This window comes from Coenobita brevimanus, chromosome 101 (genome assembly GCF_032717465.1).
Source record: "Coenobita brevimanus isolate Jiangsu-jjx chromosome 101, ASM3271746v2, whole genome shotgun sequence".
Classification (NCBI taxonomy): domain Eukaryota; kingdom Metazoa; phylum Arthropoda; class Malacostraca; order Decapoda; family Coenobitidae; genus Coenobita; species Coenobita brevimanus.
In genome coordinates, this window is record NC_137054.1 from 65,779,338 (window position 1) to 65,792,124 (window position 12,787).

The 12,787-nt window shown below is 41.7% G+C and overlaps 1 protein-coding gene across 1 annotated transcript in view; it reads right to left on the minus strand.

Annotated features, from left to right (window-relative positions):
* LOC145414975 (chromosome-associated kinesin KIF4A-like) overlaps window positions 1-12,787 on the minus strand; it is a 144,307-nt gene that overhangs the window by 34,095 nt on the left and 97,425 nt on the right. Inside the window, exons 20-23 of the mRNA XM_080284389.1 lie at window positions 12,226-12,375; window positions 5,972-6,148; window positions 2,250-2,438; window positions 1,839-1,847 (exon numbers count right to left, since the gene is read on the minus strand). Coding sequence (XP_080140515.1) covers window positions 1,839-1,847; window positions 2,250-2,438; window positions 5,972-6,148; window positions 12,226-12,375 — 525 coding nt within the window. The remainder of the gene's footprint in view (window positions 1-1,838; window positions 1,848-2,249; window positions 2,439-5,971; window positions 6,149-12,225; window positions 12,376-12,787) is intronic.

Sequence of the window (12,787 nt, forward strand, 5' to 3'; positions counted from 1 at the left end):
CTCCCTTCAACCTCAGTCATTCGCCGCACTGTTGCATCTTTATCTCTTTTCTATCGCTTCTTCAATGGTCACTGCTCCTCTAAACTGTCTGCATGCATTCCTCCACCTCTAAGACGGGTGCTATGCACCCGTCTAGCAGCAAACACTCATCCTTTTTCTGTCCAACTCTCTAATGCAAGAGCTAACCGTTACTCCCAGTCTTTCATTTATGCAACAGGTCAACTCTGGAACTATCTCCCTCTGTCTGTATTTCCTGCTTCCTATGATCTCCAGTCTTTCAAACGTTGTGTGTCCAGGCATCTCGAAATGATCAGATCTTGAATTTGGCTCTCTCTTGTATTTTGTTTTTCCCTTGGAGGGAACAATTTTCCGGGATCACGGCCCTTGGTTCCTTCTTCCTCACATAAAAAAAAGAAAAAAGAAAAAAAAAGAAAAAAAGAAAGAAAGAAAAAAAAAAAAAACTTGCCTAGGCTCGGGCTTCAATGCTCTTCCTGGGGCAACACTGGACTAGATAATGAATGAATGAATGAATAAAAGTTACAATATGTGCTTTATGTTTCCTATTATTTGTCCAATGGCAAAGATGTTACTTATGATATTAATGTGTCTTATGAGTATTAATGGCACTGGTAATGAATGGTGATGGACAGAATATCTAAAATTTGTTGTATGCTGATCATACAGTAATACTTGCAAATACCTGTCAAGAGCTTGGTAGACTAGTGCAGAGTTATGTAGATGTCTGTGGGCATCGTGCCTGAAGTGTAAATGTAGAAAAGAGTAAAGTGATGGTATAGAGAGAACGTGATTCCCAATGTGACATTACAATGAGTGGGGAGAAACTGGAATTGGTGAGAGTTCAAATACCTGGGTACAGTGAAAGAGAGGAAAATGTCCAAAACAAGTGGAAAGCAGAATGACACAAGGAGGGAAAGTAGCTGGTGCAATGAAGACCTTGATAAAAAACAGGCTTAAGTGTTGCAGCTGCACAGGGCTTACAACGGAGTGTTAGTGCCAACTTTAACATAAGGATGCGAGACTATGGTGTGGCATGATTATGAAAAGTCAAGAGTAACAGCAGTGGAGATGGGACTGATAAGGAATGTATGTGGAGTACAGAGGGTGGATAGGATATGAAATAATGTGATTTGTGATAGATGTGGAGTGAGGAAGTCTGTGGAAGCCAGAATCGATGAGTGTGTGCTGAGATGGTATGGTCATGTGGAAAGAATGGATAACAATAGAGTTGTGAAAAAGGTATATCTAAGCGAATCTGAAGGAGGGAGGTGGCGAGGTAGGCTAAGGAGAAGGTGGAGAGATATGGTGGATGAGTGTGTGAGGAAGAGAGGTTTGGAAGTCGGCGAGGCTAGGGAACTGACAAGAGATCGAGCTGGCTGGGTGAATGTTAAGAAGTGCATGATCAGGGATCTGGCACTCCTTTTTAACATGGCGGCGTCCGGATTGACTCTATCGGATACGTTTATGTGAAGCTAAAGAACGTGGTGAATGTTTTTGGTGTATCCAATAGAGCCAGGATTCCGAAGGCTTGAATGACGAGTGAATGGAAGCTTGGCCCATTGGACTTGGCAAATTTGGGCTGTCTGGACATAGCTACTCCTCACCCAGCCCTAGGGTGGGAATGGAGGTCCGGATGATGATGATGATGATGATGATGATGACTGATACTGATACCGATATTAACTGGCTTTTGCTTGCCAATTTACAGCACTACATAAACCCATCCTCATACATATTACTCTCCACCCCATCCCTAACCCAACTTCATCCCCTTGAATCTGGGTGACATACTGTCCAGTTTTTTCCTGCTGCTATGACACTATGTCATGCTACACTGGAAAGGCCTCTAATGATGAAGAAATTTATTTAGGCTACATATGGTTCCTCCAATTCAAAAAGTCTACCCTAGGATGAATAAAATTGTTAGGAGAAGGTAAGAATAAAATTTCATAACATATGTCAGGGACTGAGTAGGTTAAACTTGCTACTTACTGTAATCTGTTTAGTCTTCCTGAACAACTAACAGTAGTGCTGGAAAAAGGTGCCTTCATGTAGAGGCGCTGATACAACTGGGCAGCTACACTGCCTAGCTTAACAATTTCCCTTAACTCCCTCCCTGTCCCCCAAACAAAAGATGGAGGAATGCAGATGAGCAACTTCAACCTGCAGTGCACCTGTATCACATCCCAATTAGCCTTGAGCCACAAAAACAGCGATAACAAGCAACTTACCGTAATCTTCTTAATCTTCCTGAACAGTGGAGTCTTACGCCAATCAGGGTCCTCCTTCTTTGATTCATCCTCATCTGACTCCAAATTGGATTCATCACTGGGGTCATCTATGTACTGTACCCTGGATTCTCTTCGGTTCGTGGACTTGAGATAGGTCCGACGCCGGCTAAGGCTAGGCATTGAAAGAACCTGGCAAAGATTTAAAAAATTCAAAAGGTGGTAGGGAGAGGTGCCCATCATCCACTCACTTGATGTACCACAGCAGCTCCCCTTCTTTATGAACTTTACTTGAAGGAGACATTTTGGTGTAGATGAAATTATCTATTCTTTTTGGTTTGATAAATCATACCTCAGCTGAAATAAAATGTCTGGTGGTAGCAAGAATATAAAGAAAGAATATGTAATCAGACTGAGAGAAGCCATATTCTAGGTGGCACACAAGGCTTTGTACTGCCTCTTCCTTAGTGATTTATTCTGTACATTACTCATTAGTATCCTCTTTTATGCTGCTGATGCAAACTATGTCGATACTAGAACAATATAAATAGCATACAAGAGAATGCTATACTACAGTAGAACAATATATTTAGCATACAAGATAATGCTATACTATGGTGCAATATTCAAAATATATCACAGAGGATGATGTGCTATGAAGCCTCCTATGTGTGTTCTAGTAACAAGGCTTGGTGAAAAGGCTGCATTTGAAATGTAAAATCAAAATCAAATCAAATGATGCTGTTTCAGCATAATCATCAACCTAACCTCTTTTTCCCAGCTCAGGATATGGTTAGGTAGAGTCCAGAAAGCAAGGAGAGACAAAGAACAAAAGGAGGAGAATCATCTGAGATAAGCCTACAGCTTAAAGAATTTAGCAACTTCACTCTGATGGCACATTTTTTATTTCATTCTTGCTATCTCCTGATGATTATGTTGTACTTTAAAGAGTTTCTAGAAAAGGGATTTAAAAGCAATACCCATTAACCCCATATTCTAGGGAGCCTGGGAGGGCTTGTAGTACCTCATCCTTAATTATTTATTCTGCATATTACTCGTTGATATCCTTTTTTATGCTGTTGATGCAAATTGTGTTGATATTAAAATTAAATACATAGCATACAACTGAATGATATGTGGCAGTTGGGGGCACTCACCATCCACTCACTCGATCTAGTGCTGCACTCAGGTGTCTGCCCTTTCCTCTCTTCCTTCCTTCTTTCCTTCCTTCCTCCTCTGACTTTCTTTCCTTCATTCTTTCCTCTTCTTGTTGTCTACAGGTGACTCAATACTGAGTGACAAGCCAAATGCTTTCCTCTAGTCTACACCAGGAAACCATTTACTGTACTACACTGGGTGGTAACCATATACAATAACTAGTGGTTTAGTGGGTAATTATCTCTAGAGTACTAAACTTGGGTATAATATACCCGATGCATATGATGTCGTTTTCGTTACACAGTGATCCCACCAAGGCAGTGTGCTGGGACCCCCAGTACCCTCAGGGTTCCCCCGAGTGCTCAAGGAGGCAGGTCACATCTTGCTGCTGCTTGGCTGGGAATTGTCCATAGTGATGGGTTCGGGTATAGTGTACCGGAAATTAGTGATAACCGACCAGTGACATACTTGAATATATTATACATGGGTTTGGTGCTAATAACCCCCTTGAAGCAGAGCCAGGAGTGCTTGGGGGGGGGGGTTTGGGGAAATTTGGGGTGATTAGGAGAAATACACTGAGGTGGTTTGGACATGTGGAGAGAATGGAGAATGAAAGACTGACTAAGAGGGTGTATGTAGGTGAAGTGGAGGGAGGGAGAGGGAGGGGTAGACCAAGGATGAGGTGGAGGGATGGAGTTGAGAGGTATATGAGGGAGGGGGGGGTGAGTTGGGGGGAGGGGAGTCAAATGGTGGGTGACAGAGTGACTTGGAGGCGTTTTGTCTGCGGCCACCCTTTGCGGGATTAGGGCGTCGGGCTATAGACAGATAGATAGATAGATAGATTATTTTTGTGTGTGTGTATGTGAATTTTTTCCAAAAATTTGGTGACAATTTTACAGAGTTGGATGTTTTTTCTAAATTTCCCTAAAATACCTCATTTATAGAAATTAAGTGTTACTAACAGTTTAGGTAATATTAAGATACCTTAAATTTAGTGTGTAAGTGATAGCTTTAATAAATTTGCATAATTACTATTTTTTCTTATTTTCCAAACTTGGGTGGTTTGGCCATGTGGAGAGGATGGAGGGTGAGAGACTGACGAAGAGAGTGTATGTGAGTGACGTGGAGGAGGGAAGAGGGAGGGGGAGGCCGAGGATGAGATGGAGGGATAGGTTGGAGAGGTATATGAGAGAGAGGGGTGTGAGTTGGGAGCAGGACAGTGAAATGGCGGGGTACAGGGCGACGTGGAAGCGATTTGTTTGTGGCCACCCCAAACGGGATTAAGGCGTCTGGCAATAGATAGATAGATAGACAGATAGGGTATAATATACCCATGTTTAGTTGCACTGTAACAGGCACTGAAATTTAGTGGTCTAGGGTTAAGGTGCTCCAGTCGGACTGAGCCAGTGCAGGTTTAAATCCATAGGGCGGTTGGAGTTCATTGCTCACATAATGCCACTCAGGGATAAGTGAAGTTGGTCACTTTCATCTTAAATGTCAGGACCACCTTGCCTAGCCCTGGACTCCCTCATTTCTCATGGGAAACATTGGATTAGATGATGAATGAATGAATGAAACATCTGAATGCTATGGTGAGATGTCCAAAATATATTGCTAAGGAAGAGGTACTACGAATCCTGTACTAAAATAATTATGGTGCACTGATGTATTTGAACACTGAGAAACTCTCAGTTGTCATAATTGTTCGGTGGTCAATGCTTTGAGCAGGGTTCATCAAAGTAGGGTTGGGAGACTAAAATGCACACAAAGAACTTTAAGCAAACTGATCCACTAAAGTCGTTCTATTTTATGAAGGCAGTTTGGGTGGGACGCTCTGGGACCTCACACTGTTAGCTCTGGTGTCACATCGCCGCCGACACAAGTGTAATTATTTGTGTTCACCCCTCTCTCTCTCTCTCACTCTCCTGTTTTAAGCAAGTAACTACTTATAAGTGAATTTTAAACACACTGTATAGATGTAATTCAATAAAAAAGCTGTAGTATAGTATAAATCTCATAAGACTTGTCAGTGTTGCCTTTGAGACGTTGTCAGGTGGTGACACGAGGGACAGCCCTGCGTGAGTGGGTCATACTCGGTCAGTCTCCCACCATGGAAGCTAAAAAAAAAAAAAAAAAAAAAAAAAAACGCACCTATAGACTTTTACCTCAGGGGTGGTGTGGAAAAAAAGTTGAAAACAAGAGAGAAAATGAAGAAAATACAATTAGTAGTAGTTAATATATATGAGAGAGAGAGAGAGAGAGAGAGCACGTGTGTGGCGACGATGTGGCAACAGAGCTAACAGAGTGAGGTCCCAGAGAGCCCGACCCAAACTGCCTTGATAAAATAGAACGACTGTAGTGATGCAGCTTCTTCAAGAATGCACATAGGCATTGTGTTCATTACTACACAGTTATTCCCCATCTTGTTAAAAGCATGAGTGTTTTCATTGACCAAGGTGTTAAGTGACTTTGGAGATTCTGTAACAGAAATCTCCAGCTCACTTCCGTCAGATAAGAACAAATCAACAAGAAAACTTTTGTCTCAATCATACACACATGAAACCCACCTTTGATCCTCCTGTGACTAGGGCAACAGTCAGCTGCTTCCTTAGATTCTCACACTCCTGAGTCTTTGTTTGCAGTTGCTCATGTAAGGCTGACAGTCGGGCAATCTCCTTTTCTTGGAACTGAAGTCTTTCTCGCAATGCTGTGTCCTGTTCACCACCACTTAGGTTGACAACATTCTGAGAAAAAATATCATCATCATCATCATCATCCAGACATCATTATCCATTCCAAGAAGATGCTTATATGTCAGCACCAACTTGCCTAGCCCCAAGCTCCTACGCTTCTCCTGGGGCAACGCAGGATTGGATGGATAGATAGATATATATATAGATAGATAGATAGAGAGGAGGAGGAAGAAAGCAAACTGCAACAGACCTTATGGTCCTTTCGAGGCTGCTTGTTAGAGAAAACTATGACTACAAGATCTAACTCTACATGCTGAAGGATAAGGATAGTAAAGCAAGAAGGCTCCCCCCACCACCAAACCCTCCAGGAAAAAGTGAGAAAAACCACCCTGCAGCATGGAAAAACTGACAAGGAAATTTCATAGGAAATACTGGAAAGGAAAAGTCACATTCTATAATACTTTGTCTATAAGCTACCTGATTAAGTAACCTGAAAGACAAAGTAATCAAATAAACTAATAGTTACGGCATGACATTATAAACCGGTACATTGAGTTAATGGGAAGTCTGTGGACATAACGTGGAAACAACACACTGCACAGTGTGGATGTTTAGGGGTGGTGTGGCAGCCTTGCCTGGCGCTTTTAAGGTAGGCAGCAGTCAATCAGGCCCTAGCTCCGTTCACTCCACTGAGACAAGGAACTCTCCCATGTGGGACAAGTACACAAGTTTCATCCTGAAGCAGTGACCCCTGGTACATTTAAAAAATTCCGATGGTGGTCACCTGACTAACAGTGACCCTCAGTGATCCACAGCCCATCACAGGTCGAAAGTAAGAGTAGTGACCGTTTACTCAGGGCTATCTGTGCAGATCCTAATCTGTGCTTATATTACTTTCTTTGCGTTGGGGAGATTGAAAAATATATAAGACGGGTGTCTTAGACAAAAAGGGACTGCACAGTGTGGATGTACAATGCACAGAGTGGATGTTTAGGGGTGGTGTGGCAGCCTTGCCTGGCGCTTTTTAAGGAGGCAGCAGTCAATCAGGCTCTAGCTCCATTCACTCCACTGAGACAAGGAACTCTCCCATGTGGGACAAGTACACAAATTTCATCCTGAAGCAGTGACCCCTGGTACATTAACCCCTTAACCGCGGGGCGTCACTTTCGTGACACTTGGGAGCAAGGGATCATACCGCGGGGCGTCGCTTTTGTGATTCTGTGTTATTTTGAATTCACCCGGGCTTCCAAGTGGGGGCTTGTATCATCTATCAGTACTGCCAATGTCCAACACTAGTCAGCACTCCTAATCTCATCTGTACTCCCATCCATTGTTGACAATTTAGCCATTTCTCCTTGTTCTTGACTCCCCTCCCTACCCCCCCTCCATTACCCTATCCTCTCGCCTGCCCGGCCGTGCTTCGCTAAGTAAATCTTCCCTGGAATTTTTCACTGATTTCATCCATTGAAATAAGCCCTATGTCCTATTCTTATACCAAATAATATATACAAGAAAGAAATAAGGTAAGTGAGAGTGCCATACACCTGGAATTGGCTAATTATCACCTGACAACACCTCACGTGCACTCGTTCGCTAATTTTCGCTGTTTTTTTCCCCTTGAAATATGCCGTATAATCTATTTTCGTAATAAATATACATGTAAGGAGGGAAGGGAGAAGCCTAAGTGATATTTACATTCACCTGGAACTACCTAATTTATAATGTATTGTCTAGATTTCCTGCCAATCATTTCAGTGCTAGACAAAGCTGTTTCAGGATCTAACATTGGTAGCTCTGAATATATATCTCCTAAGTAGGCCTCTAATCTATTTTCGTAATAAATATACATGTGAGGAGGGAAGGGAGAAGCCTAAGTGATATTTACATTCACCTGGAACTACCAAATTTATAATGTGTTGTCTAGATTTCCTGCCAATCATATCAGTGCTAGACTTAGCTGTTTCAAGAAGTAATATTGGTAACTCTGAATAACCCCTAAGCAGGCCTCCACGCTGGCCCTCCGTTATCAGTTTACTCTCATCTTCCGAAGCGAGGGTACGTATGTTTCTTCTTGCTGACTTCAAGGCCTTTTTTCACCCCCATGCAAATGGTCCTGTGACCTCTACCCCCTACTAAACCTCGTGTGGAAAGAGGTAAAGGGCTGACAATTGATAAAAGAGTGACTACGATCTTTCTATTGAGTAAAACAGTGCAAGTGGAATTGTAAATAATGTGTAAATAATGTGTAAACAGCAAGTGAAAGTAATGAATGTAAATATACGTGAACAATGGAAAATAGTTTTATAAGTTATTTCAAGTGACAGTGCACAACACAGTGTAAATAAAATAGAAATGTAAATAACGTAAATAAAATAGAGAACGTAAATAGAAATGTAAATGAGTAGTATGATAAGAATACGAGTATATACCCTAGGAGTAATGAAAGTGAAAGTTTCACTCTAGCATGTCTGAATGCTATGAGTTATGAGAGTGAAGATGAATGTGACATTCACTCTCAATGCCAGTATACAGGACGAGAAAGTGAATGCTACGTATTTTACTGAAAGAAATTGAATCCCTACAGTGACAATAAACTAATACTACTGAAGGAAACTTATGGATAAAGACTGTAGATATATATAAGTGTTATATAGTAATAGAAATATAAAGTGTGAGGGGTTTTATGAATAATAAATGACAGAGTACCAAGAGCGAACTAGTGCCAGTGCGACAATCAGACGCGCTCATAATTTCCATTGCTTTCACAGTGTTTTTTTTTTTGGAGTATGGATCCCAAACTACTTGAAAATTGTAGAATAGTGTTTATAGTGTTTGTATCTGGCTGTGGTAATCATATTACGGGTTGTCGGGAAGTGTAAAGTGGAGACTTCGTTACCCTACTTCAGAGGTCTCCACAAGTCCTACGGTAACCGATGAAGGCTCAACAATCATTCCAGGAGAAAGCTGAAGGTATGTGCCATAAGCATATGTAATTTTATTATTCTAGGACTAATAACTGATTTTTGGCAAATATTTTTTGAGAGTCTGCCGGAGCCCAAATAACCCCGCGGGACACGCAAGTCATTGGTAAACAAGCCCGCAGTGCAGGGGTTAAAAAAATCCCGATGGTGGTCACTTGACTAACAGTGACCCTCAGTGATCCACAGCTCATCACTGGTCGAAAGTAAGAGTAGTGACCGTTAAATCAGGGCTATCTGTGCAGATCCTAATCTCTGCTTACTGTACAATACCTCATTTGCATTGAGTAAATCAAAATAGGTAAAATGACGTGACGCGACGCCATGTTAAGTTTACGGGGTGTCCTGTAGACACGAGGGGATTGCACAGTGAGGATGTTTAGGGGTGGTGCGGCAGCCTTGCCTGGTGCTTTTAGGGTAGGCAGCAGTCAATCAGGCCCTAGCTCCGTTCACTCCACTGAGACAAGGAACTCTCCCATCTGGGACAAGTACACAAGTTTCATCCTGAAGCAGTGACCCCTGGTACATTAAAAAAACCCCGATGGTGGTCACTTGGCTAACAGGGACCCTCAGTGATCCACAGCCCATCACAGGTTGGAAGTAAGAGTAGTGACTGTTAACTCAGGGCTATCTGTGCGGATCCTGATCTGTGCTTATATTACTTTATTTGCATTGAATAAATTGAAAAATGTATAATGACGTGATGCGACGCTATGTACGGGTACGTTGTTTACGGGCTGTCTTGTAGACAAAAGGGGAATGAACTTACACGTAGCTATAAAAACAAGTTATTCGGACAGAAACAGAGTCAGTTCAACAGGGCGGCACGGCTTATCTTTGGTCTCCCCCCGAGAACCTCAACTACCCCGTTTCTGATTGAGTTGCATTGGTTACCAGTAAAGGCTAGAATTGAATTTAAACTGTGTCTTATTACATTCAAGGTTCTCAAGTTTGGTGAACCGAAGTATCTTGCTGAATTGTTAAAACTCCCATCGGCATGCCCGGGTGTGATGTTACGCAGTGAAGATGATTCCTTGCGTCTTGATGAGCCAGGAGCCATTCACCAGTCATCTTTCTCTGATTGTTCTTTTGCATATAGAGCCCCTAGATTATATAACAGATTGCCATTGTCCATAAGACAACTCTCTACTGTTGAATCCTTTAAGAGACAGCTGAAAGCCTTTTTTTTTTCAAAATGCTAATACCTGGAGAGAGGTACTATGACGGATGATTATAGGGTTTAATTATTGCCACTTTCATGTATATATGAGGCGCTTGGAGGGAAAACCAGGTAAGCGCCACCCCGGCCAGAAACGGAGTTACATATACCACTTTATTCCCAAAATCCTCTTCTACCATTACAACAAGGGTTTAAGTGAAAAAGATGTCCCTAAGATGGTTGAAAAGGACGATTTTTAAAGGGCTGTGAATGACCGTACCGCTATTGATAGCCAACCACTCCATGACATTACCAATAGGTCCATTTTGGCTCAGTATTTTCTTCTCCCAAGTACTGCATCCTTGGAAACCAACATCATGTCTGGTTTTCCTACTTAAGTTAGGGCGATTTTACCATAGTATTCATGTCAAAACACGCACTTATTGTAAGCCGCATGTATGTGAGACTAAGAGTGAGGGGGAAAACCAGGCGAGCGCCACACAGCAGGAGGTGGCTGCAAGACGCGCCAATCGCGTGGCTCGACGCATACCACCAAGCTTAATTTTATGACACCACCATAAAGGTACATGTCCTTACTTACCTACTGACATATTTTCAGTCTCAATATCTTATAGCTGACCTACAATAACACATACTATGGGTAAAAGTACTGCTACTTTGTCATCGATTGTTGTCTAACAAAGGGAGAAAGATGTTATTGAATTTTTTCATTTAAAATACCACTAATTATCAGCATCTGAGTATCATTACGGAAAAGTAGATGAATTAGGCTACATGGAAAAAAAAAAAAAAAAAAAAGAGCAGAATATCTTCACTGGTTGGAAAGTTATGTCATATTTAAAGTACACAAACTTTAACAGCGTTTTTCTCTGTTTCCTTTTTTTGGCGCTTACCTGGTTTTCCCTCTAATGGCCTCATATGATGTAGCTTGTATTATATACAAGAAATGTCACAATTCTTGTAATTGTAAAAATAATGTATGTGTGTCGAGAGCTAGTGAATTCCCAAAAGGAAGAACTGGCGCTTTTGAGAAACAAAAGGCCAGATAATTATTATTATTATTTTGTTTTTGAATGTCTCAATTGAGATACTGTTCATGGTATCTGAGGGTAGTCTGTTCCAGATATTTACAACTCTGTTAAAGAAGAAGTATTTTGCTTCGTGGGTTTGGAAACGCTTTCCCATAATTTTGAAGCCATTACTTCTGGTTTGATTCGACCAGTCTACATCAAAATATTTATTCACGTCTAAGTTGTCATATCCATTCATGATTTTGAAAACTTCAATAAGGTCCCCTCTTAACCTGCGCTTCGTTAGGCTAAATAATTTAAGTTCTTCAAGGCGTTCCTCGTACGTTTTTTTTTTTAAGTTGTGGTATCATTTTTGTGATTCTTCGCTGAATTTTCTCTAATTTTTCAATGTCCTTTCTGTAGTACGAAGACCAGAATTGCACACAATACTCAAGATGGGGGCGCACTAGCGAGTTGTACAAGCCAAGTATGACTTTTTCCGATTTACACTCGAAAGTTCTTCCAATAAAACCCACCAGCTTGTTTGCAATTTTAACTGCCTCGGTGCTGTCCAAATGAATGAGCCACGCTCCCATTCACTCATCAATCCAGTGACTCCAGTTAAAAAGGGGTGCCAAACTCTTCACACAAAATTTATCTGACCAACCAAACTGCTTGTCAGTTTGCTAGCACACCCAATGAAATGGTCCACACACTCATTCACTCACAACTTATACATACATACATTATCTAATCCTGCGTTGCCCCATATGAAGCACAGAAGCCCTGGGCTAGACAAGTTGGTCCTGACATTTAAGATGAGTGTGACCAGCCTTGCACATCCCTAAGTGGCATTACATGAACAAAACAAAAGTTCTTCTAAAAAAAGTTCATACCTACTAAATTTCATAGCTCTAAAGTTTTCAAGTAGAGAAGCAACTGTTTAGAGTTCACTCTCACCCCTGTCTTGGGCATTTGCCCGAGAAGGAAGAGTACTTTTTCCTCGTGATCTCTCTCCATCCGTGTAAGCTCGGCTTGGTGACCCTCCTTTAGATTCTTCAAGTCGATTTCGGTTTCTTCCAAAGATCGAGTCACTTCATCATACTGTGCCTGAAAATATGCAAAATCATCACCATTTCAATTCTTATTCCAACCTAAAAAACAGGATGAGGAAAGACCAAGAAACAGCATGATAAAGAAATCCATTCATCTACCATCCAATTCAGCACTGCCCCATCAAAAGAACAGGGGCCCAGGGCTAGGCTACTCAGTCCAGACAATGAAGGTGAGAGTTAATCAGTTGCACACCCATGACTGACATTACTTTGGCAACAAACCCCAACCTCCCCTCAGAATTAGATCCTCATGGGCCACATCTGACGAGTGCCGTCCACTTGATGTCTACAAAACTGCATGAGGGCAATGAGACTAATGCACATCAGTACACAGCATGAAGGTCCACCTGTAACCTCCCTGCGAGAATCAGCTAAAGAAATGGGTAAAAGCAATCATGTCATAACTG